The following is a 27,575-nucleotide window of genomic DNA, read 5'->3' as shown; positions in this document are numbered from 1 at the left end:
TGATTACTCATCTTTATAAATTACTTTTGTGTCTAAATGCTGAATGTTTTTTAGTAGGTGGCCCGCAATAAATTGGGCCTCTGACAGCATGGGTATACATTATTGTATCTTGTTTCACTTGCTGCGTTAAACTGATCTCTTTGTTTATCTACTTTCTGCTGTATCGGTTCAAGAATAATTGTCATCCATGGCAAAGCTAACAATGTCAATGGCAAAATTATCCATGACCCTTTTGTTTGTTTTTGAATTAAGGCCGAACGAAATGGGTGACTGGTGATTTTGGCAGAAAGATTAATGCACAAAGTAAATTGAATTGTACACTGTTACACAGGTGACAAAAAATTCACTTATGGGCAGTGACATTTTTTTTGTAGGCTATTAAGGCACCCGAGGGAGGTTCTTTGCACATTTTTTGGGGCAAGGTGAAGAACAGCTAGAGATGTTAAACATTAAATATATATAAATAAATGCAATGCAAGATTAAAATATAACCTTTATTAAAATAATTAAAACACTCTTAAGTAACTAAATTAAATGTACTATACCCTGTCCTTACTCCTATTCACTCAAAGCACCCAAATGCATCAATATAACCGCTAGCTACTGGACCATACCCTCGAAACATATAGTGCTTGCTATTCAAAACATAGCGATGGTGGATTACATTCTATCCCTGTTCAAAAATGGGATAGGCCCGTCCTCTATAGCTCGTATTAGTATGCGGGTGAAACTAGAAAGACGAAAAACCCAATGCGCGTTTCTCCAGCAGAGCCTCCGGCTTCATCAGGATCTATCAATCCGTGTCCTGCCTATTCGACATCCTTTATAAAATGTGGTTTGGACAGAATACGCCCCCTTCTTTTCATTGGTTCAGGGGGAGCAGCCCACATTAACAAATGAATCATGATTGGGCTGCATAGTATCACTATGTATCCTCGTATAAGCGAGAAATAACCATCCAATACCTGCCAGCTGTTGTGGTGCTTATTAGTACGTAATTGACCTGTATTCATTGGATGCAGCTACACTTTTTGTTAATACCCCTTTGCATGTTATATCCACAGCTTTCACTGGAACAGTAGACACTGATTGTTAGAAGGCGTCCAGATGTGTGGCACAATATCAATGCACCCAATAAATAAAAGGATGATGATTAGAGGAATGTCTCCAATTTCCCTTGGAAACAAAATGTTCAAAAGACAGGATCCCATAAGTTAAAGACATTTAGGAACAGCGCTGCCATCCCATTACTATTCCTGTTGGATGGCCAAAGCATAATGTTTACCTATCTTTCTTAGTCTCATCCAGATGGCGAAAAGCAAAACGATTTTCTCATTGGCTTTTTCACAAAGCAAATCACAGTTAAAGGAAAAAAATATTTATACGCTTGCCTTTTAAAAGCATGTCTATTTAGTTTTCTGGCAATTATACACATCCAAGTAATGTGGAACTGATGATTGCCCCTCTACTTTTCGGGGTTATCTGTTTATTAACACAAGTATACATTTATGATTTAATCTGAAGAAGAGGCCTCTGAGGTCCCCAAAATGTATGTAACTTTACATCTTTTTTCCAAGTTTCCAAAGTTTTAAAAGTGCTATTCCTAGGATTTGCATGTGGGAATATTAATCTTTTAAATTGCCCATGTAAAATTGGGGTAGAAAAGTCAATTCATTGTTGTTGAAATCTCTGGGCTATACAGAAATACCATATCATGATAGAAAACAATAAAAATAAAAAGGGGAACATTCTCTGCTCTTTTATGTTCTAATCCCTTTATTATATGTCAATAATGCTATTGGGCCAAATCAACAAAATGTAAACTAAAGTTCAACTTGTAGGTTTCCATGAGCCAACTAAGCAAACAATGTGCAGATGTTTCATGAATAGGTCCCAGTATCACAACTCATCATTAATTGCTTCTAAATCCATAATCATTTTTACATTCTTGTAGCAATAACATATTTTAATGTATTCCAAAAGGGGATTGAGGACAATTTGCCGTACAAAATAGTTTATTTAACGGTACTTAACATTGGAATGTAAACATTAGTTTGATACTTTGTATTTTTCTCAAAAAAGAAAAACAAAAAAGCATGTTTTTGATATATATATATATATATTTTATAATTTTTTTTATATGTTATATATAATTTTTTAATATATATTAGCCGATATTTATTATTTGGATAGGTGGTTTTAAATAGTATTTGCTGGTTGTGCGCTGATTGCGTACTTTGTCGCATGCTTATATTAGTCATTTGGATGCAAATTTGGAAGACACTAATTGCAGAATCCTACACAGGGAATCGGTCTGTGTGCCAGTCAACTTGAAGTTTGCAAAATTAACATAATAACTACTCATCTGCTTGCATGCGATGATACTTTATTTGCTCAGCTGAAAAAATCCAGGCATTTTACTTTGAGAGAATACTACCCATCTCATTTACCTTGATGAGATAGCACAGATGGGAATCATTTCTAGAAGACAGATATGTTTAAAGGCAGCATTTAGCATACCATGAAATTAAGTCAACTGCAAAAAAAAAACAATCAGGGAATCTTATATTTATAATTATAACAATTATTATTATAACTGTGTCAATAGTGTATAAACTTCTATGAAAATATTATAAAGGAAATTTTAGGATTTTTTTTTAAATCTATTAGTGCACTGACAATGACAACCACTGTATCCAAATATATTATTCATAGTTATATCAATTAAGTAATAATAGCTTTCAGAACACATAGAGGCTTTTAATATGGATGATGCTTTCAGCTTAACATGAGGAAATCGGTTCACTAAAGTTCAAAACTGTTAATCTTAGATAAATTGGGCAATTAGCTTGTAAGAAAGGGAGAACTGTCACAAAATACGATTTATTAAAGTAATAATATATTTTTTTAAATGACTATATATACATACATACACATGTGTTGAATTTGTAAACAAAACATAATAACAAAATAACAGTACCTGAATCAGCAGCTGTGATCAATAAGGTATATTGCTCTTTTTCCTCACGATCTAGGCTTTTAATTAAACTTAACTGTCCACTTGATGACAATCTGAAGGCACCATCTTCATTGCCAGAGGCCAAAGAATATGTCAACCTGCTGTTTAGACCTTGATCATCATCTCTTGCTACTACCTATAATAACAAAAATAACAATAACAATAATGGGTGCTCACGTTTCAAAATAATGAATTAGCAAATGTATATTGTCTGTTTTATGTGTATTAATAAAACTATATATAAGTGCCAAAACAGAGCAAAAATGTGTGTCTGTGTAAAATAGCCCAAGTACCTAACAAGAGAAAAAGTAATTTCCATAAATGTACCTGACTGCCCTTGGAGGTTGGATCACAACATATTTTTCAAAGTGTAGTTTGAAGGTATCTCTACATTTTTGCAATAAATACTGTGAAATGTATTTGCAGCCTATAGTTCTCAATGCACAAAGCTTCCCACAACCGTAAATTTAGATAAACTATGGGATGAAAACAGACTTGTTGCCCCTCATGATATAATTCAGCAACACCTACAGACTGGCTACAAAAGGCTTATGCCCATTGGAGTTTTCAAGCTGATCCCCCCACTCCCCCATGTGTTGAAAAAACATCAACTCCTATTAATTCAACTGACCTGAAGAACAATCTTTGGCAATGTCTTTAGGTTCTCTGGAACGTTCACCGTGTATGGGGATAATTCAAATTTAGGCATAACATCATTGATATCAGAGAGCAGTATATTGACCGTTGCTGTATCCGCACGAGGGCTGCTTCCACGGTCTGATGATTGGACAGTAAGTGAATATGATGATTTCCGCTCCCGATCCAGTGGTTTGGCAATTGAGATAACTCCAGTAACAGTGTCAATCCTGAACTCACCACTTGGATTACCTTCCATAATAGAGTAGCGTACCATTCCACTGACACCTTCATCTGCATCTGAAGCTGTTACTTGAATGAGATCTGTTCCAGTTAAAGTGTCTTCACTAATCTCTACTTTATATATGCTTTGTGAAAACCGAGGGTTATTGTCATTGATGTCAAGCACTATAACAACCACATCAACTGAGGAAGAAAGTGATGGTTTTCCCTTATCAGTAGCTATAATGGTTATGGTATAATTGGAAACATCTTCACGGTCCAGTTCCCCAGTTAAGCGAACTTCTCCATCAATATTGCCAATGACAAATTTGTTTCCAAGTGAACTAAGTAATGAGTACTGAATATAAGAGTTTGGTCCACTGTCTGGATCCGTGGCTTGTGCCCGGAAAACAATAGTGTCTGTGGGAGTATTCTCTTGGATGTAAGTGAGTTTTGGTGAAATAAACCTTGGTGGATTATCGTTTACATCCAACAAAATGATAGATACTTCAACTGAGCTTGTGTATCTAGATGCTGGTGGGGGTGTCATGTCATGCACTTGAACAACTAGACTATAGAAGGATTGACTTTCCCGATCCAAGGTCTGACGAATGCTCAAGACACCACTATGATCGATCTGAAACTGGCCCATACTATCTCCAGAAGATATGCTGTAAAAAAGTTCAGAATTCAGACCTGGAAGGAAAGACAAGAAATATGGCTTATTCTACTGGTTATAAACACTACAGTTTATATTCAAAATTACATAATTTTGATTCTCAAAATCTATATATATATATCAACCTATTGAGTGAAGCTGAATCAAGTCTGAATTAAAAATAGACATCATAATGACTATAAGCAACAACAGGAAAATGATAGAGGGATTCGTCACTAAGCGTGCTCCACTATAAAGTATGTCACAAAAGGCCCGATTAATAAAAGCAGCTTTACAGTTTAGGGAAGCTAGTTAAGCTTTGGTATGGAATCAATTAGGTTAATTGTATATTGTACATTTATGTCATGCAAATAGTAATCAGTTCTGAAAGGCTCTAAATTTAATGCGGGTCTGTATTTCAGGTTGAAAGCAACATTTATCTCAAGGATTATTTATATGAAAATCTCACAAAGAATCCCCATATATTTTTTTCCATCTTTCACCATTAAGATCATCAATTCTGTGCTCAGCAAACCTTTCCTACAGACATCAGGTGTCATTATTTGGTTAGCCACAGTTCTGGCCACTGTACGTATGCAATGGCTGACAAACTGGACGCTTGACATAAAATGGTTGGGATGGGCAAACATGAGGATTATTTTAATACAATATCTATACTTTAAATTTAAAAAAAATCATGTTTTGAGTAGAATATGCATTTTTAGTTTAACTATGTTATTAGATCCATTTATACAAGAGTTACTGATCTGTAACATCTCCATATGTACTGGTAAACAGCTATGCAGTTTTTCTTTTGAAACTGGGAATATAATTGTTATAAATATTCACGAGTTGAATGTATATTGAAACTTCCTGAATAGCAGACGGATCTTTTGTGTGGGTTCCTGAAGGCATTAATCATTGCCTATCATGACTCGGAAGGGTGTAGTATGTGCAAGGCCAGTGTACAGGAAACCGCTATGATTAAAACACACGCCGTATAACACAGGTACTAAAACCGAGGACATGCTTTCCTCTACGATAAAATAAGGTGCAGTGGTGTGAGAGTGGTAAAAAGTGAGCCAGATCATACATAATACAGTGATGACAGCTAATAACTTTACAGTGCTGTGAAGTATGATGGAATATGATAAATAAATAATAATAATAATAAACACATAATACAATGGCACTGAGGCTGTGTGAAAAATTATATATATATATATATATATATATATATAGTTATCATTGTGTACTTAAAATAAACTGTAATCTGATGTTGTTAGTTCAGGTTTTATATAATTAGAAATTTATAAGCAGAAGCTTCCGTAAAGTTTGGCATTGTAAATACAACAGATTAAAAAAAAAAAAAACTAGAGGATTACAGCTGATATGTTTCAATAGGATATCGTGTGCACTACTCACCGTATCTTTTAGTATAAACACTTAAAGATAACCCTTCAGACCATTTACCTAATACTTAAATGCATTTATGTTTCTTTTTAATACTCTTTCTATCATTAATTTATCATCTGTCACCTAAAAGTTGTAACACTGGTGTAGATAAAGTTGATAAAGTAAACTGCTTGTTTATGTCACTTCTCACATAATCACTATTTAAAATTATTTTTTGAAACTAATAATTTATCAAATAATGACACAATTTACAGTCATAAACAGATGTCATATGCATAACATAACAGCCTAAGTGCATTTTTGTTTGGGGGTTCTAGACTTTTTTGCACGCGTCTGATTTTTTTTGTTTTTTAATCTCAGTTTAATGAATTAATACAGTGCCAAAAATGCCACAAAAGAAAGCCATTTGTTAACACTTTAGACATGGTATTTTGTGTATTCATAAAAAGACCTTACTATTGTTACCTTCAAACTAGAGGCTCATGTATTATTCATGCATACTGCAAGCCTTTACAAAATAACCATATGCTTTTACCATGCCTCAGCGATCATAATCATACCCAAACATTGCATTATATTTCGCTGATCCCCCGAATAGTGGCACAAAGGGACAAGAACACTTAACATTGCTTGAATACATTTAAATATGGTCTCCCATAAGCCAGTATTTTAGAAGACATTTTTAAACTGGTCATCTGGTATGGCAATAGATTTTCATGTTATTTGAAGGCATAAAGCCCTTGCATTAGAATATATTATTTTTTTCTCAGAGGTGAAAACATTTAACGAATGTAATTGCTTTGACACTGATATCAACCTGTTTTGATTGCAGCATACATGACATATGCTTATTATTATTATTAATAATATTATTATTATTATTACTGTGTTCATATGTGCACTGCGGTCCTATGTCTTTATATGATGGCAAGGAGGGGTATATTGTACTTGCATCTGTGTACTATTAATACTGCTGCTATAATGGCAGGATCATGGTTATCTACGGCGCTGTGTTTCAGAGCATATAAAGCCTTAGCATTTTTATAAATTTAATAGTTATTTTTTTATTAATTCATTCATGTTTTTGCTTGGCCGTTTCATTAAGTAAATGCACCATACAAGATAAAAATGCAAAACAGTTCACATAACCTGAAATAACTTATACCGTGGCCCATGTCAATGAAAATGATTTGATTTTGTGCAGGAGCCTGAATATTATATTCCCATGACTTTCCCATGACCTTATAATGCTTTAGTACATGACCATTTGACCTTTGTAGTCGCTAGAGTGAATGAGTGACAAAAGTGTGTGTGTGTGGTAAAAGAAAGTAGCTGATAATTACGAGATAAGAGATAAAATATACAGAACATAAACACAACAATCATTATCAGTTTTAAATAATGAACCCTAAATTCTAAATTCTACATACCTTTCCCAATATTGCCACTTTTACTTACACGAGGTTAAACTTAAGAATACTAGAAATATTTAAATGGAATTGATAACAAGATATTTGAGACTTAACTAGCTACAGCTATATATTGCATTTACTGTATATTTTACTTGAGTGCCTCTAGCCGATAATGCATACCTTCGTCAAGGTCCGTGACATTAAATGTGAGGATTGTTGATCCATGAGGCAAGTTCTCCATAATAGAAGTGCTGTATGAGCTCAAGCTGAAGACTGGAGGATTATCGTTTATATCTAAGATGTTGAAGTATACCCTTACACACGAGGATTGGCCTCCTCCATCTTCTGCACATACAGTGAGAATGTAATATTGTTGTACTTCATAATCTAAAGCACGTGTTACATTAAAGACTCCTGTCACAGGGTGCAGAAAGAATATGCCATCTTCATCATCATCACTAACAGTGTATGTGATTTCTCCATTCACACCAGAGTCATCATCAGTCGCTTGTATTGAAGCTACTATGGAACCTGTCATACAAGCAAAACACATAAAATGTTAAGCAAAATATATTTACTGACGTGAAAAAGCAGTGATTTTCGTTTCTAAGAAGCCTGGTGCAGTCTGAGGACACAGTATACCCAATGGCATTTTAAATATTCATCTACTTAGTGAAAACAAAGTTGTATGAATTTTGGAAAGTACCCAAGTATTGATGTTATTGTGTGCAATGTGGCTCGTTTTAATTGATCAGTACAAACAGAGGTGTATAGAGAGAGCCTCCTCAACACTTAAGCAGCCATACATAATTAAGGACTAGAGCACTGGTCATCCATCTTTTGAATATGTGATATTCTGACACCATCCCTATTATCTTATCTCCTAAAAGACATAAATTCTTACTACAATTGATATATGAACAGGGAGATTACTTACAAATAAAAAAAAACAATATCATAACATAAAAAAATATTTTGATAGTTTAGTGATAATTAGGCATAACATTGTCTTACCTGGAATCGTATCTTCTGTTAGGTCAAAAGAGTACACTGCCTTTGAGAACTTGGGTATGTGATCATTAACATCACTTATTGTGATATTGATTCTCATATCTGAAGACTGAAGACCATCATCAGCCCTGACCAACAGAGAGTACTTGGAGCGGCGCTCTCTGTCCAGGCGTTTGGTTGCTATCAGGTCACCAGATTCAGGGTCAATGCGGAAGCTGTCGTCAGCACCGCTAATGATAGTGTAGGTAACCAGGGCATTAGCACCCTATAAGAGAAAAAAGTCAACACATTAACTTACTAAAAAAGATATGTGCTCTCACAGAGCCCTAGACTTTTCTTTTTGTAACCTACATAAGATGGGCCTACTTTGCCATTCACTTAAACCAGTCTATATTATAGGCATTGGGAGGTTTCCAATTCATATACATGCTTCAATAATGCTTCAGTTACTTACGTCAAGTTGAAACTTAGAGACGTGATTTCCCACTAACCACCAACAAATTGTCAATATGGTAGAAATTAAGTGCTAAATGATTCTTCTCATAACTAGCTAATTATTAACACCGTTTTAAGCATACCTATACATTCTGGGATTTTTACATGGGTAATACGATATACTACAGTCTTTACACAAGGGGAATCAGAAGTGAAACGTTCTGCCATTCTCTGAAAAATTCAGAGAATTTCCCTTAAACTGTAACCTTTTTAAGAAAAATAAATATAGCTACTATTAAGTGTACATCCAGCCCTCACTTGCACTTTAATTCATATGACGACTTAGTGTTACCTAATAATTACTGTTTATTTATTTTTTTTAATGCAAATGCATAAAGGTATTCATCAGCATTGCCTGTATACATTTGGTCTGTTTCCCAGCTCCCCAGATACTTGCCTCGCAGGAGACGTGTTCTATGGAACTAGAAATAAAAATTAAAAAGAAAACCTTCCCTGCCCCTGAACTAAAAAATAACAAAGTTAATGTAGTATAAATAAATTACAAAAACATGCACTGGATGGGGATGTTGCTGAACACAAATCAGGATTTTTTTTCATCGGTGACACTTAATTTGTGGAAGAAATTCTAAGTAAGAATGCAAATAATGTGTGTTTTATTTTTTTCTATTTTTATTGAATTATTAAGAAAAAAACAATATATAAATAGTGTGAGCACACTGAATATAAAAAGGGGAATTTTGGTTGAATATACATATAGTATAAAGGGAAAGAAACAGTTTTGGTCATTAGTGTGGAAAAAGCCCTGTTCATAAGTACTAAGTACTTTGGTATGTCTTTGCTCTGCAGACTGTCTATTTAAAGAAGTTGAATACATTTTAATAAAACATTTTTTAGAAAGCCTTACAAAGTAATGTCAAATTGAGTGCATAAGTACATTTACATATATCTATATACCTTGATAATGTCTAGTAAGGCATTCCTGCCTTTTTATGGAAAGTCTGATTTAGGAATAATAATCTGTTTTAATCCCTTTTCTGATTTAGGTAAATTGGCCACTGATTTAATGTTGCAAAGGGGAGATGACCACTTTTATTTGTTATGCGGCATTGCATAAACCAGTGGTTCTTGAGGATGTAGTGAAAAAGTAGTGAAGATTAAGTGCCAGGACCATAGAAAACAACGAAGCTAAGGCACAGGACAAAAGTACAACTGCCAACAGTCTTTAATTTGCAAAGACATTCCCAAACAAAACGTTGTTTGCTGTAGTGTCCCACTTATTGTGAATAACAGACTTTAAATACACAGTGTCCGATACAAGCATGGCTATAAAGAAGGCAGTGATGAGGTTTTCCAGGGACAAAACACCCTGTGACATCACATCACCCAAGTCCATGTAATAAGAAAGGGGCACGGTTCATTTTAGTAAGCATGTTTAACCCCGTCACGAAAAAGCATGTACATGTACGGGCTCACGATGCTTTGTCATTAATGGGTTTAAGGACAACTTGTTGAACTTGAGTTTTACATGAAATATTGTTGAGAAATAATGGAGATAAAAAGTAGGTTAGAACTGAATCTCAAGGAGACAACTCAGACTAGTTAAGCACATGTGCTGGGGTCCAGTATTTACACATGTACCACTTTGTCATATGTTTCAGAAGAAAAAACATTCTTAGAAAATTTAACATCTCTCAACTAACCACAATTCATGTTTTAATAAAAACCAGCTACGAAAGCAGAAGTTTTAACCCAGTTAAATAATAAATGGTTCATGTAACAGGTGAAAAAAGGGAAGCAATCCAAACATGAAATGCAATATAATCCAAAACGTAAATAAACATTCGGCATATTTTGATAACCACAAACCAAAAGGAGTTTCAGAAAAAGCTGATCATTGTTCCTGATAATTCTTCCAACTTGTATTTATTCTAGGTAATTCATTAATGTTGATATTTTATGAATGGACAGTATTTCATGTAAAAAAAAATACAGATGTGCAAAAGAAATGCTATATTTATTTATATTTATAGCGAGCGAGCACCTGCTTCCCCCTTTCTGTTGAAGAATGTCTTCCGTGGTAATGAGTATGTCCTTCAGAGAGGCTGGATCCAAGGGTCAGCTGTGTGTCATGTTGTAGAACACTGTGAGTCTTTGGTGCTGGTCAAGACAGACTGATCAAGTACGATAAAGACCATCTATTTACCCTAGGCCATTTTTGTGCTGCTCTTCTTTCTACGAGCAGCTAAGCATGAAATGGGTGTCCTTTCTTGTGTGATGGAATTTGCTGTAACATTTGTGTCTTATTTAAACAATGTTTATGCCCATGTCTCTGGTGACATCTCTTGTTTCATCTGCCCTTCCATCTTAAGATCAAGCAAATCATTCTCTTATTAACGTTACCAGAAAGCCAATGCTTACAGCTATCGACAGGACACACTTTGAGTCACCCCCTAGTTTATTTGATGTACGCCGGGCTGGGTAAAGTATGACCTTCTAGCTTTTGTTGCTCTCCAACTTCCACAGCCTTCTCAGCTGGATACATGCACATGTATGAATCCTACTATCACAGGACAGCTTGCATGGTATGCACCAGGGGTGGATAATCTGCAGTCACTGGCTGAGAATGATGAGAGTTTTAATCTAACAAGGGTGAAGTGCTGCAGGCTGAACAACCCCAGTCTAAACCTCCATATGTGTGTTAAAAAAAACTGACTATAATCATAAAAATTGGGGGGAAATAACCATCCATGAGTCTGATTTTTCCAATATAACCTCTTTGTTTTCTATTATAAAAAATGGCTACAAAGTATAATTTCTATTTTCAATGGTTTTCTTATTACAAACATAAAAAAAAATGCATCTGCCTCTTTATGGTCCAAAAAGTATTCTATTTTAATAAATGGAGTACTGATGCATTGCATATATATGCATAAACAGTGCAGGCTACAAGACCCATGCCTATAGATTTATTTATATTATATATAGAGGGTGAAAATTTTCGCTTGCTAGCCAAGGAAAAATAAGAGACATTTTTTATCTATATTTCTCTCATTTTGTGTTTACCTATTTCCTACAAAATAGAGCGTCTAAAGCCACCTTTATATTAGAAATCGTATATAATGGAAAGTTAAAGGAAAGGTTCTCACATAGATTTGTTATGCGAAACAATGAAAATACTAATATTTCCTTCCTGTGAGTACACATGGTGAGTTTTATCAGCCACAAACATGAGGACATTTCCTATGGAAGTACTACTGTGCTACTTTAAACATATAGCGCGTACCACGTACACTATGTTATATGTTACATTTACTCCTTACAATTGTTTTATTTTCATATCACTTACGTATTCAAAATAGTTGCCCTTCTAAAGAAGAATGCAAACTAAAGTATTATTTGCGTACTTTATTATGTATTTTTCAGAAACTAAAAAAAAAAACACATTTAGAAACTGCAGCTCTGCAGCTGCCTTCCTCCTTTGTGGTCCTTTTAAAGCAGCCAATCAGTGAGAGGATAGCTATCCTTACTTTGTACACATGTACACGGGTTCCCAAAGCCAGCGCTGGAGCTGTCTGGAGGTGAGTATATTATATGCAGGGAGATGTATTCAACCGAACACATCTGCTACACGCAAATAGCTGGGGGCAGGTAAAGGGGCAAATCCAAATAGGGGCATTCTCGGGGATACCATGAAAATTTAAAATGACCACGTAGCTAAAGTGCATATTATGGCTGGAGTGTTCCTTTAAGTTTGGTGACATTTCGAAAGTAATAGATGAAGTACAAGAGTTTCATATGAGTCAATATTACAAATGCCATAATAAATACCTCATCAGCATCTGTAGCAGTGAGTTGCATGATTTTAGAGCCATCTCCAGTGTTCTCCTCCACAGTGAGATCAAGTATGTCTGTTGGGAAGACTGGTGGGTTGTCGTTGATATCCTGCAGCGCTATTTCCACCTAAAAGAGACATGAGATCACATGGTCAGTAAAAAAAAAACAAAAATAAAACACTTTAGTTTAATAACCTTAATAATCTTCTATTTGACTTAGAACTGCATGGATTCTGGATTGAAGGAAATGAATTGATTATGTAATTGTTTTATATTTAGTGCATTTAAATTATTTAAAATTATATTTCCAAGTCTATCTATCTATCTATCTATATTTTTTTTAGTTTATAGATAATAGATAATGAGCCTTCAGGTTCTAAACAATTTTATATATTCCTGAAATATAAATCAAACCAATTCCTTGTAAAATAAAAACGCTACTATTAAGTCTACCATTAAACGAGTAGAAGCTCTTTTTTCCCCCCCCCTTCGGTGTTTAGACAGACTTAATCAAGTGTAAATATATCCCAAATTCACAGGCTCAGTAGCATGCATCTGCCAAGAGCTGGCTGAAAACCGCTATTCAACCATTGGATGTAATTGACATACAGATGAGGTGGAATAAAACACTCTTTGATATGTTTATACATCGGCGTCCCTCAGTGACAGAATGCAAATTTCCTATTTTATATGAAGTCACTGAAGGCTTTTTTTTTTTTTTTTTCGTTTCTTAAAAGCAAACAAATGTCTTACTTGTGGGACATCCCAACCCACTCATTCATTTGATTCTAAACAAATATCCCCATTTACATGCAATGTTTACGCACTCTTCAAATATTAACAATAGTTTCTGAAAGATACAGGCCCAGGCTATTTGTATTTTGTTTTGTTTTTTATATGCTTGCCTATTTGTTTTACAGGCTTTCAAATGTAGTCATGAAAGAAGGGGCTTGCTTGTTTTCTTTAAGTGTGAGAAGGTCTGTAAGATGCCTTTCTCCTGATAAGGAAAAAATGAAACAGCTGCTTTATGTCTAACGGGAGAGTAATTCATTCCCATAATGCACTGGGACCTCCAAGTGGTCACCGGAGCAGAAGACCACCAGCAATTACTATCAGGGCCGGCCTTAGGGGTGTGCGACCTGTGCGACCGCACAGGGCGCCATGGTAGCAGGGGCGCCTGCCCGGGACTTAACTTAAAACATCTTTTTTTTTTTTTTAAACTTTTTTTAACATTCATGTTAAATAAAGTTTTTAAAAAAAACGATGCTGTAATCTAAGTCCCGGGCAGGGGCGCCGAGCGGTTGCTCGTGAAGTTCTAAGCAACCGCTCGGCGCCCCTTACTCTCCGTGACTCCGTCGCGGTGCCGGCATCTCATGTTGGGCGCCGGACTATTCCGGCACTCAACATGAAATGCCAGCACCGCGGCAGAGCGAGAAGACGGATGCCTCCCGCTCTCACCGCAGGACTCCGGCAACAAGGTAAGTGGGGGGGGGGGTTAGTTTGAAGGGGCAGAGGGGGGGTGTAGTTTGAAGGGGGGGTGTAGTTTGAAGGGGCAGAGGGGGGGTAGTTTGAAGGGGCGGGGAGGTAGTTTGAAGGGGCAGGGAGGGGGGGTAGTGAGGGGGGGCGCCAGAGGAGTAGTCTGCACAGGGCGCCACAACGCCTAAGGCCGGCTCTGATTACTATTCAGTTTGTGTAATTTTAGTAACATTTAACCTGTGACACTTAGTGTGTCGCAAGCCCGTCACAATCTTAATTTTAAGGAGCTTGGCAGAGCTTGAAAGAGAAAAAGAATTTCTTTACAATTTCATTTTGTTACATTTATAACAATATAGTGAACATAATAACATATAGTCTTTAAATATTGTAAAATTGAAAACAAATCCATATTTTGGCCCGACGGGTTTTGGAGCTGTATGTTGAAGACGAATAGATGCTTTGTAGAGGAACTGTGATTAATTCAGGAATATTATTATTTATGTGATTGAAGGCTGATTCCTCTGATGCAAAGCCTGAAAAGTTTAATAGCCACAATAGCTAATAATCACCTGATGGAACAGTCTGATATACATGCTATGGTGATAAGACCACACTCCATACTCCACTATTCCAAAATCTCTTTTTATACAAAACCCACATTGTATATGAGTAATTTGGAAAAATACATCAGAAAACTAGTTGATATTAAAGTAATTTAAAAATAAATCAAAGCAAAATCAGATTAATACTAAAAAAAATGACATTCTGCATCGACAAAAAACTGATTAAAAAAATGGTCAAAAAAACAAATAAGTACTTTAATAAATCCAGATGCAGAAAACATGTCCTATAGCTAACAGGTAATTTAACATTTTCTTTATTTTATATTTCCTTTGGTTGCTAGCTGTCATTCTTTAACCCTTAATTGATTACATATGGAATGGGAAAACAAAGACTAACTTCAGTGAAATTTCGTTTCAAAGCACTGAGCTAATTAGAGATTCAAAAACACTCCTTAACATTCATTATGATTAGAAGTAGAGACTTTGAGATTAATAGGTGGCTAGGAATGCTATCGGGAAATACAACTCCTGTAAAAATGGAGACAGTCATATTTCAAACTGAAGGAAACTTGAAATACCACTGACCCGAATACTCCTTAGCTTATCTTCTATGGCAAAGGCATGCGCAATACTGATTCCACAAATTAGTTTAAAATAGTTACGAAACCCAACTGAAGGTTCAAGTGAACGTCAAGTGCTGTTCGGTCAGTTTGAAATGGTATCATCCACCTTTAAATGTGTAGCTAAGCTTGTTTCAAATTGTTAGAAAAAGCAAGCAATTCTGCAAAGTTTTTTTTTTTTTCTTCAAATCTTCAATAACGATTTACTTGTCCAGTCCACTTAACGCCTGATTTATGTCACATACGGCAGCATGTTAGCAATTTGGGCACACTGAATAACTGGACACAAAGAAATGATGTTAGAGGCTGAATTCCACAATTTATGAGAAACTATATCAGGGTTACAAAGGTACTTAAGACAATGTTAATGGCGTCTACTAAGTGTGCAGAAAGGGCAGATGTCATTAGTATTTCAGCCAAGGGAATCGGAGGTGCCACAAGTAATTATTTTCAGACATTTCACTAGTCATGCGTATGTGGAAAACAGGCATATTTCTGTTGGCTGGCTTCTCTTTGTGGTTTATTCACTAAAGAGTGTGTTTGTAGGAGAGATGGACATTTCAACTTCCTAACAGGAGTATTCATTATGAAAGGCCAACCTCAGCTTCTCTCACACAAAGAGCTTGGTTGGCCTTGTAAAATGCATAGTTAAAATAGTCAGTAGACAGTTATTGAAATTACCCCATTGATTGAAGCATACATTATGCAGGGCCATTTTGCAGGAGATAATTGCCGAGGTTTGCCCTTCATAATGCATCGTGAAGCTGGTGAGTTGAAACTACATGTTTTCTGCTAATTCAGCACACCTTGAAATGCAAGAACCCTATCAATGTATGATGGTTAGGATAAAAATGGAAACCAATATGAACAAAACACTACTGTGATAAGCTATACTGTGTATTGTGTTTATTAGTGCAAGGGGAAAAAATTGCAATACAACAGCACTTATCAACATCAAAGTCGAGTATTTATGCTGATCTCTGTATTAGTGATACTACTTTTGACAATAACTATTTTCTACAAAAACAGACAGATCCTACTACTTTGATCATGGATCAATTAGCATTTAATTTTTTTTTTGCATCTGAGAATTATTTGGTTGCTAAGAAATACCTATATTTCGCAATAATTCCATATGACATTAATAGAGTACCAGAAGGCCACGCGTGAAATGCAAACAGACCCGCAGAATAAGGAAACGTCTCTATGTAAGTACATAAGGTTATCTGTGTCTTCTACAAAAATATTGTCCTGCCATTTGTAAGCATATGAAATTGCAACATTGTATATCACTGCCATGTATTCTCTAAAGTGCTAAATTCTGCTTTCCTGCCATTTGTTTTCCTAAAGAGAGTGGAATATTAAATGTCTGTGCCAGTTGAATTTAAAATATGGTGAAACATTCTTTTGATCTGCTGTCAGTTTTCAGACAAAATGACAACATGCCATAAGTGCCATTCCTATAATTTTCTTGACCAAAAGACTATCCATTTCATGGCAATTCCTTAAAGAGATCATAGACGTTGGTAATATCAAAATTCTAATATATTATGGATTTGTTTGGCCATAACATGTGTTGAGAAGACCCAGTGGTTCCTCTTTATATTATTTGGGACTGCAAAAAGGCATTTTTCTTTGACGGGCTTTGTGTGCATGGGGCAGTACAAAGAAATAAAGAAATATATGATCTGGCAGTGTAGTGTTTGACATCTGGATCCTTTTACAGATGAGAATAATTTTCATGTGTTTCCACTCTGTAGCCTGCTTCAATTTGTTTTCCAGTTACGTCCAGAATGTTGGGTTGCGGGGCTGCTTGGCAATTAACTTAGCAAAACATGGGGTGATCATGTAATTCACTGGCTACTGCAAGTAATGCCACAGAACCCACCTCCATAACACATGGAAAACTCACATCTGTCATTGTTAACTACAATATGAGAGTGACAGTTTTAAAACTACTAAGTACCCTAAACGAATTACTTGTACTTGGGACTGTTTGCAAAGAAAAAAATCACACTAATAAGCAGATTTTTGGCACCGCGTTCTATAAACACACACATAGATACAGTACTGTGTTAACATTTAAGGCAGGTTTCAAAAAAAATGATGCAAAGTAAGAATGCTTTTAAAATAGATGTGCTAATAGTGTATTTTTATCATTTAGCAAAGTGAGGGAACAGAAGAAAAATATAAATCAAAACACTATATTTGGTGTCACCACTCACTGCCTCCACTCACTTGAACACTTTAGAAGCAACTCAGCAGTTCCAAACATCTTGGAGAACTAACCACAGTTGTTCTGTGGATTTAGGCAGCCTCAGTTGCTTCTGCTCAGTCTTGCCATGGTATATGACTTTTGACATTAAACTGTCATTCATAACCTTAGCTTGTTAATGAGTTTGGCTCTTCCTCATCCAGTATTATTTCTCCTAAAGAGCTGCTTCTGTATATATATATATATATATATATATATATATATATATATATATACCGTATTTGCTCGATTATAAGACGACCCTGATTATAAGACGACCCCCCAAAATCTGAATATTAACTTAGGAAAAAAAGAAAAAGCCTGAATATAAGACGACCCTAAAGGAAAAAAGTTTTACCGGTAAATGTTAATTCATGTAAACTATTTTTTTAAATAAAAGCTATGATTGAGAAAAATATTTTTTTTGTTTTTATTTCCTTGTATTTTCCAACCTGTCCCCCAGTTACACACATCTGCCCCCAGGCTTGCCACACCAATATGGCACTGTGGCCCATGATATGCCCTTTAACCCTCTATATGCCACTGTGCCCCATGGTATGCCTTTTGACCCCCTATGTGCCACTCTGCCTCCAGAAATGCCTTATACCCCTATATCCCATTCTGGCATTTAGGGGGTTAAAAGGCATATTATGGGGCAGAGTGGCATATAGGGAGGTATAAGGCATTTCAGGAGGCAGAGTGCTCTATTAAATGCCCCCTTAACGCCACTCTGCCTCCTGAAATGCCTTATACCTCCCTATATGCCACTCTGCCCCATAATATGCCTTTTAACCCCCTAAGTGCCAGAGTGGCATATAGGGGTATAAGGCATTCCAGAAATGCCCTATGCCCCCATTTAACACACACACGCGCACACACACACACACACTTACCGGTGCTTCCAATTTCCTGCTGTATTGCCGGGGCAGCGGGTTGACGTCTCCTTCCGCTGCAGCCGGAAGGAGGTGGAGTTGGCAACGGGGGTTTGTCTGCGTCCATTGCGCATACCTTCCCCGGCTGTCAGAGATCAGAGTTCCCCGCACCGGTGAACTCTGATCTCTGACAGTCGGGGAAGGTATCCGCGACGGACGCAGACAAACCCCCGCTGTTAGCCACACCTCCTTCCGGCTGCAGCGGACGTTGTCTACGCAGATCTCGTAGACGTCAACCCGCTGCCCCGGCAATACAGCAGGAAGCACCGGTAAGTGGGGGGGGGAGACAGGATCGTAGTCTCATAATCAGACCTCTATTTGAGGTCTGATTAGAAGATGACCGCGATTAGAAGACGAGGGGTATTTTTCAGAGCATTTGCTCTGAAAAAAACCTCGTCTTATAATCGAGCAAATACGGTATACTAAACATAGCCATATGTTTACTGTAAACATGATCACTTAAGCTTTAAGAATATAGATTTTTGACTCCAGTGCTTGATTCCAAACCAGAAGCCTCAATCATTAGAGTGTTCTACAAAGGAAGCCACCTGTCAGCTTTACAAGAAGCAGACTCAGTGATATATTGGCTGATTGCAAACTGATGAGGGCTTAGAAAAAATAGCTAATCATAACTAGACTTTTTTTTTAGTTAAGAGGAGCATTATGTTATTGTTGCTACTCTTTGTAGATGCATTTCCAAAGTAGTGAGAAAATATTTTGATCCAAGTAATCAAACAGTTCAGATATAGCACATTAACATAAATTAACCCAGAGAAAATGAATGCATTTAGGCATTAAATAGAATTGATAATATATCCTCTGTCCGAAAATTAACATTTCCATCTATATCGCAGCAAGCCAGTTTCTGTTAAAGAGACGTGACATCTTTAAGGTCATACTCGAAATAGACTATTAAACAAAAAAGACAAATATTTTTGTTTAATTTCATTTACAAATAGCTCTTTGAAATGTTTATAGCTTTGTAAGGAAAATCTTAGGCCATTAACTTCCATTAATTCTTTCTAATTGTGTAATATGATTCCATCAGAGTTTAAGAAGGGATAAAGTGTTTGTATTTTGGACATAGCAGCACTGTGTATGCTAGCAGCAAAGCCCATGTTATGCACATATGGAATTAAACTTCAGTTATTTTCTTCTGTGAAATACAGTGGTCAACATCAATGACGCATGTCTAAGACTTCAGCAGGCCCTTCTCTAAAACAACAAATATTAGAGCAACTACCAAAATAAGGAACAAATTAAACAATAGAACTATACTGAGTTGTCTCTTCATGCAGTCCAGCCCTATATGTGTGCTGCCATGACGGAAAAAAAACTAAAGATGAAATCATCTTTAAAGCCAGGGTCTGATCTAATACCACCATTGTGGGTATACTGATGCAGTGAGGAGGTATTATTATTATTGTAGCATGCCATGCTAAAACCATACAGAGGCAGGAGCGGGCAATGGGGATGGAAGCCTCATCTTTTAGGGAAAGTCGGGGAGGCCAGTGTTTAGAAGGAGAGCCTTAAAGGGGATCTTGGTGCCTAAGAACCTTAGAGGAGCACAAAGAGGGGCAGGGGCAGTGTTGCCAGGTGGCTCAAGTGCACCCCTCACCTCGAAGTGTCTGAGGGAGCTGCTTCTCTTGCCCCATAAAAGTTATGGCCCTATGTTGAGGACCCTGCCAACATAGACAAATACAACAGATTAAAGAAAGCATGTGTGTGTGCATAGGATGTATAATGTACATGTGGGTAGTTAGTGTTTGAGTGCACGTGTAAGAAAATGATATGTAACGTATTTAAACAAACCATGTAGCCTATGTTTTAATATTCTTACATATCCTATGTTATTGGCGACTGTCTTTTTAAAAATAATTTTATTTTACTGGTCATGGAAACTAAAACCCCCTTTTGTAATTTAAAGAGGTCAGAGGAACTTAGTACTTAGTAGGAACTTGGTAATTTTTCTTTTCTCTGTCTCCTCCAAGCCTTGAGTTTGCTGACTGGAAATAAAAGACAGATGCCGCAGGAATGCTGAACTTGCCGATGCAGCCTAAGTACGGCTTTATATTGGCATATTATGAAAAAGCTAGACAGTAATCCTTACTACCCACCACCATGTCAGTGTGTGTTTGGTAAAGGTGTCAGAAAATACACGGTTATGGCAGAAAAAACTCTCTTTTCTTTGTGCAAGCGTCAGTTATTTTTCAGGCATACATATGGTTTAACGTTCAATATTGACCAGGTTGTTTTTCCTTATGAAAACATTATTCTAGCACATACACTATTTATACTTCTCAATAAGTAATAAATAAAACCTCTCTTTCCACAGTGTTTAACGTTAAACACAGATCACTGCCTTGTCAAATAAATATACTGATTTTAAACCACTTTTTTCTGTCATATAATGTTTTATTTAATAGATTTTTCAATGCCAGCATCCAGGAAGTATACTGACCAAAATCTTCAATGATTATGATTATGAAGATATTCACTGAGGCAGCTGCCTCTGTATCTACTACCTATACTTCACTATTTTCATTACTATTATGATTATGCTAATAGCAAGCTACTTTCCACCCTTTTGTTATGTGTTCACTGCCATGTTCTAGGTATTCCAACCACGAGTCATCAGATAAAGGTGGACTCTTGACTCATCAATACTTCCAAGCTTATAGATGGGCCCCAATGGATTTGTCAAAATTCCCATATTAAATGGAGATTATTTCCTAAACATTGAGTTGCCATGGCATGAAGGTCGCTTTTATGGACTTGTAAAACCTGGCACCAAAGCCATTGGTCTCCCCAGGCAAATTGCTCCGAGGTGTGCCCTACCCTTTGCCAGGGGGACTATAATTCCTGTTCCTTTCAGGCCAAGTTGCTCAGATCTCTGAGTTTCAGAGTCTTCAAAAGACTTAAGGAAGGCTTGAAGCAGTGAATCCAGTGAAAAGGAGTAGGACAGATTTTAGACATGTCTCAGACCATACAAACTTTATATACAATGAGTGAGCTTTTGCCCTATTTTATGGCAAAAGTTGGTGTTTTAGAGGTTAATCCAATCCTCAACGATTGTAGCTAGTAATAGTTTTAAAAAAGAGATGAGAGCAGCTCTCCTTCTATTTATAACATTTAATAATCATTGTGTAAGTTTCATCTCCATACCAGCCTTAGATTAAAAAGAACATTATTGAGATAGGAAAAAACTGTTAATGCATTAGAGGTGATAGAATTCAGCCCATCTGTGAAACGTAAACTATAAGTTAAACACTGAAGGCCATAGATCAGATACTGCGTAGGTATGAGTGTTAGTGAAATGTTTAACAGCTTTAAATGCATTGTCTGTCCATTAAATATACAGCTTCTGGCTTATTCAGAAGAAGTGTACAAGGTCAGCGTTAGAGCTCTGTCACATTTGACTTGAAGTCTAAAGTGGGTAGTGTCAGTCCTATATTTATGTGATGGAGTACAATGTGCTTTTTAACCCTTTATATAAGAATAAAATTAATATCATATCTAACTTTTCTATGTTTTTTTTTATTTTAGCCATTTCCTTTTAACACTTCCAATGCATACAGCATGCATTAAAGATGACAAGGCATTTTCTGTTACAGAAAATTACTGTATCTCGTTTTGAAATGCAATTAAGTCTACAGGCAGCAAACGGTGAATATTTAGGGATGAAAGCTTATGTATTTTGGACCCAACATATGTAAAATAACAGTTACTGAGTGATTGGTTGGCAGGTTGATTGATTTCAACTGAGAGTGTATATTGTTTTTACATGTTTTGCATACAAAATAACGTTGCTAAAGGTGCTATAAATTGTTTGTTTTTATATTTTTTTTCCCTGCATGTTTTAAGGTAACCCAAGGGAATGTAAACTGCCTGGAGTCTGGATTAAATTTTCTGTGCATCCAGAACACTTCATCATGTAGCTTAGCCAAAATCTGTTCTGGTTTGCTAGTGACTCACGCTGTAGGTATGAGAAAGCCTTAATAAAGAACATTGTACATAAAATGCCAAATGCGTTGTAATTTAATCTTGAAACCAAGAAGGTACGTACTGTTTTAAAATTGAACATGGTTTAGACTTTGCAGACAAAAAAAGGCGCTGTCTGGAACAGATCTGTAAACAATAATTCTTATGTCCGTATGTGTGAAGATAGATGGCCCCTAAGCCTAATAACTGGTTTTGATAACCTTGGTGACAACAACTGCAATTAAATGTTTGCGTTAACTGGCAATGAGTCTTTTACATCGCTGTAGTCATCTAGGCCCACTCTTTTTTTTTTTATGCAGCCACATTTAAGGGTTTTCAAGCATGAACTGCCTTGGAATGATGGAATGAGGTATGTAATGGTAATCATGTCTTCCAAACGGTTTCACGTTTGACTCATTAATTCAAAGAATATTGTCCCAAAAGTCTTGGTGGTTATGAAGATGTTATTTGGCACATGTAGGACGAGTCTTTGTGTTCTTTTTGGTCGGCAGTGGTTTTCGCCGAGGACACCATTTTTGTAGTCATGACCAAGGTCTAGTGCCGTGCACACAGAGAAAAATAAAACAGAATACTTTCTCTTTAAGAATCTGGGTCCTTATATTCTTACACGATTTTGTAATGTGATCACATGGAAGACAAAAACATAGCACAATGCATAGTGCAACTTGTCTAGTATACAAAAATAAAAATCAGTAATGTTGGGTGAATGGAATGCTTGCCTGATGTAGGAGCAACCCGCTGCTCCTATGTTAAAAAAGTATAGCCCGACCCAGCCGCTGTTAGGGGTCTCCATAAAGATACACAAGAGAAAAAGAGTTATCCGATTAAAAATAGTATTTAAGATAAAAAGAATAAAGTATAATAGCTGAGATGTAGAAACTGAAGCATAAAAGCTGTGCTGCAATGTCCTAATAAAACGGCTTGATCTGGCGTTCCGGTGTGTTCAGCTGGCATAATTTTCTTCACTTCCAGGTTGCACCACTTTCTTATTGTAGAATCCTGAAGACTGACCTTATCTGAGGCAAGTGAGGCCTGCAGTTCTTTACATGTAATCTAGGTTCCTTTGGGACCTCCTGGATCGGTCATCGATGTGTTCTTGGAGGAATTTTGGCAGACTGACCACTCCTAGGAAGGTTCACCACTGTTTAAAGTTTTCTTCATTTGTAGATAATCGCTCTCACCATGGTCTACTAGAATGCCAGAGCTTTAGAAATGGCTTAGTAACCCTTTCCACACTGACAGGTGTCAATTGCTTTGTTTCTTATCTGTTTCTTGAATGTTAATTTCTTGAATAACTGCATTTTAAGACCCTTTTCAATTAGGGCGAGGTAGAGTTGAATAACTTTTTTTTTCCTTCTATACATGAAATCATTTAAAAACTGCATCAAGCGGGTTAAGGAAGTATTTGAACCATTTCCAGGGATACATTGGTGGGCATGTAGGGTTGACCCACCGAAGTTCCACTTCATCAATGCTCTACCTCCACATTATTAAAACAAATTAATTCTATGCAACTAATTTTTCCATGGCACACACAGGATTGGCCTGTAACCCTGTGCATCATACCCACTCATACATTATAGACTGGGAGAAACATGTCATGGTAGAAAGACCAAAAGCTCTTCATATACTATACAGACAAAAGTATTGGGACACCTGGCCATTACACCAACAGGGACTTTTATGACATTGCACTATAAATACATAGACATTAATATGTAGTTGGTGTTGAGGTCAGGGCTCTGTGCAGGCCAGTCACATTCTTCCGTATCAAGTGCATCCAACTATGTCTTCATGGACCTTGCTTCGTGCACTGGGGCACAGTCATGGTGGAATAAAAAAGGGCTTTCCCAAAACCATGCTCATAAAATTAGAAGCATATTGTTGTCTAAAATGTCGTGGTACATCCCCTTCATTATGTTTCTTCTGCCTGACTTCACAAATGCTCTACTGGAAGAATGGGCCAAAATGCCAACAGAAACTCTCCAAAATCTTGAGGAAAGTCTTCCCAGAAGAGTGGAAGCTGTTATAGCTGCAAAGGCGGCACCAACTACATATTAATATCTATGTATTTAGAATGGGATGTCATTAAAGTCCCTAATGGTATAATGGTCGGGTGTCCCAATACCTTTGTCTATATAGTATAAATGGTTAGGTTCCATAATGCCTACAGTAGTCTATGAAAAGAACAGCCAATTGTATAAATTCACTAACTTATGCGGCATAAGAAATAAAACAAATATAATATTTAATAATATAATCTATAGTTCCAGCATTTTCTTGAGGAACTACAAGCCAACATTAATTCGGAAAGTAATCGTATTACAGTCTTTAACTAAAAGTAGCAAAACATTGACATAAATAAAGATTGCCATTTTCATAACATTTCATTTTGGGTAGAAATTTGGCCGAATTAACATACTGGGTTCCAGAATTCCATTGTCCGCCAAATTCTATGAATACTTTAGAGTCCACAAAAATTCCCATGAAAACAAAATACAGATATTTGACATAAACTACAAACAAATGTTCCTACTCATTGTTTTCTAGTGTGCATGAGTTGCCAACATAAATTTGCTCATATGCTTCAGATTTTATCCATGTTCAAATCAAGTTACAAAATACCCACCCTGTGGCCAAAGCAAAATGCATAAAAAGGTCACCAAATCCTTGGTAGTTTGGTAAAACTTGAACATTACAATTGAGATTGAGCCTCCTAAGCATCACGGGACATCTTGTACTAATATATTAAGTAATTAATTCAAACTATGCTAACATTTATCAGAAACTGTATCAGACTACATTGTAAGTACTTTCATGGCCATTCTTTAGCTGTAGGGGGAACACACACAACCCTTAAATTTGCGTGTTGTTGCTTTTGCAAAGGGATGGGTAATTCTACAGAATCACCCAATATCCATTTGCCCCTTATACCTTTTGTGTGCAGGAGATGTGGTCCGTTTGGTACATCTCCAACCATGTGATATGCTTACTGCCAGTTGGCTCGGCAATGGTTAAATCCTGCGAGTGGGGCTCTTTTCAGACCCTGGTGTGCATGCGCAGCAAGTGCTCCTGTCGATTTAAATGTAAGCACATTAAAATAAAATGCATTCTTCTTTAATTGAGGTGTCAGAGACATTAAACTTAATGCTTAAATAATTTCTTAGGAGAAAAAAAATAGTACCAGGGCACCTTTTCACCAAGCTGCAAGGGACCATTGCTGAGGAATATGATGGCGCTTTATAAAACAATACATCATAATAATAATAAGCTAGTGATACATGTCCGATAAAGCATAATTGAGTTATAGCTGTCAATTATTATTTTAATGTCATATGCCGGTATATTAGAGGCTGCAAGGCCTCTAGATTGTAAACTTGTTTGAGAATGTCCGTCCGCTCCTGTTGTTTCTGTAATTGCTATGTTATATACTACTTGTCATGTGCTGTTTACCCATTGTACAGCACTGTGGTATATGATGGTGCTATATAAAACAATAAAAGATAATAGTAACAACTGCAAGAAAAAACAATGAACAAGAAAATAAATGTAATCTTATTTAGCAGCATATGTGTGAGCGGTTTTGTTATGTATACATGTGTATGTTTTATATTACACATTCTTGATGATATGATGTCATTATTTAAATAAAGGCTTAGAAATGTTGGACCACGTCCCCCCCCCACCAGTGAATTCACATTATGACCTGGGTTCTCCACGAGACAGATTGTGGTGTGACTGGTACAGCTGTTTGCTAGGATGTTAAATGGGAAAGGGGTTTGCCCGAGCCTACCGAGCCTTATAAGCCCTTTAACTCGGCTCCAAGGAAAGCTAAGAAATATTTTGAAATAATAAGTGTAATAATAAGTATTTCAGAAGAGGCAAACAATACAATCAGATTTCATTGCAAGTCTCCAGATGTTTAGGTCTACCTGGGCTGAGTTGGAGAAGTATCTATTCCCAGCTCCTTAGACACAAAAAAAACTATTTGGATGATGTACATCATGAAATAATGTAGGTTGGAATGACAGACCAATAACCAACAATAGAAACCATGGGTCCTTCAGGTAGGAAAGATAGGTCCATAAAAAAGCCATTCAGAGTCATCAGACAGGTCTTGATAATGAATCATGGGTGTACTGTAGGTAAGCCTTGTTTTAGATAATTGTAGGATTCCTCGTCCTTAGCGGGAACATCCAGGCCATAAAAAAACACGCTAAACAATGCAACATTTTCAAGGACTTATATGGTTAAAATGAAAAGGCAATTGTTTCCAACAAATCATAACCGCAAAAGTCTCCTGGCAGTCAGCAGCATATGTTCTTTGGACATAAATGTGTTTGCAGCCATGAACTCATATGCTGTGCAACAGGCAACACTGGAAAAGAGCCACGAAAAAAGCTAAAAGGGTCACAGGATAAAGGCAAGTCCTTCTGATGCATATTTTAAGGTCAAAAGGTTTTTTTTTCCATAATATATTGATAGTAGAAAATAGCATATGTAATTTGATATTTGCAAGCTCTGTAAATGTAATTCCCCATAGCGTTTTCGGCATTATCTAAATCAAGAATATTCTACGGTATGTTTTATGGAGAACATAATGTAATGCCTTTTTATAGAAAAGAGTTTGAATTGTGATTTAAAAAAAAAACATTTTTGTTGCTTTAGTAGTCGCAAAATGTTCATTTTCTATCAAATACTTCTGCCCACAGGGTGAGGTAAGTTGAAGGTGGCACCGTTGTGGCCTCGTCATTTGGATGTGCAGACCTCCAGAGAATATTCTGCTCCAGAGTAAGTAGAGTACTATCACCTCTCTATCAACCAGTTAAAGCAGAGTTCCACAACCTCTCCTTAATCGCTTTTATAACGATTAGTTACATCATTCCTAGTACTGGCAAATGACCAACCTTTCCTAGAAATACTTATATAATCATGTAGAATTTTACAATATAATATTTTAGTGAATTCTTAATTGCCATGCAATTCAATAAAGAGGTTGATGCCATGCAAATTGAAAAAAAAAGCTTCAGGGGAAATAATGACACTCTTCTAAGGTTTATTTGGT

The 27,575-nt window shown here is 36.4% G+C and overlaps 1 protein-coding gene across 1 annotated transcript in view; it reads right to left on the bottom strand.

Moving 5' to 3' along the window:
* Positions 1-27,575, bottom strand: part of LOC149289386 (protocadherin Fat 4-like) — a 197,976-nt gene that overhangs the window by 33,478 nt on the left and 136,923 nt on the right. Inside the window, exons 3-7 of the mRNA XM_089490751.1 lie at positions 12,659-12,790; positions 8,378-8,639; positions 7,544-7,894; positions 3,651-4,573; positions 2,981-3,155 (exon numbers count right to left, since the gene is read on the bottom strand). Coding sequence (XP_089346877.1) covers positions 2,981-3,155; positions 3,651-4,573; positions 7,544-7,894; positions 8,378-8,639; positions 12,659-12,790 — 1,843 coding nt within the window. The remainder of the gene's footprint in view (positions 1-2,980; positions 3,156-3,650; positions 4,574-7,543; positions 7,895-8,377; positions 8,640-12,658; positions 12,791-27,575) is intronic.

Source organism: Sceloporus occidentalis, unplaced genomic scaffold (genome assembly GCF_023333645.1).
Source record: "Sceloporus occidentalis isolate IW3139 unplaced genomic scaffold, rSceOcc1.0.p SCAF_46, whole genome shotgun sequence".
In the NCBI taxonomy this organism is placed as follows: domain Eukaryota; kingdom Metazoa; phylum Chordata; class Lepidosauria; order Squamata; family Phrynosomatidae; genus Sceloporus; species Sceloporus occidentalis.
Note: the sequence above shows the minus strand (reverse complement) of the source record. Positions and strands in the feature narration are given on the sequence as shown.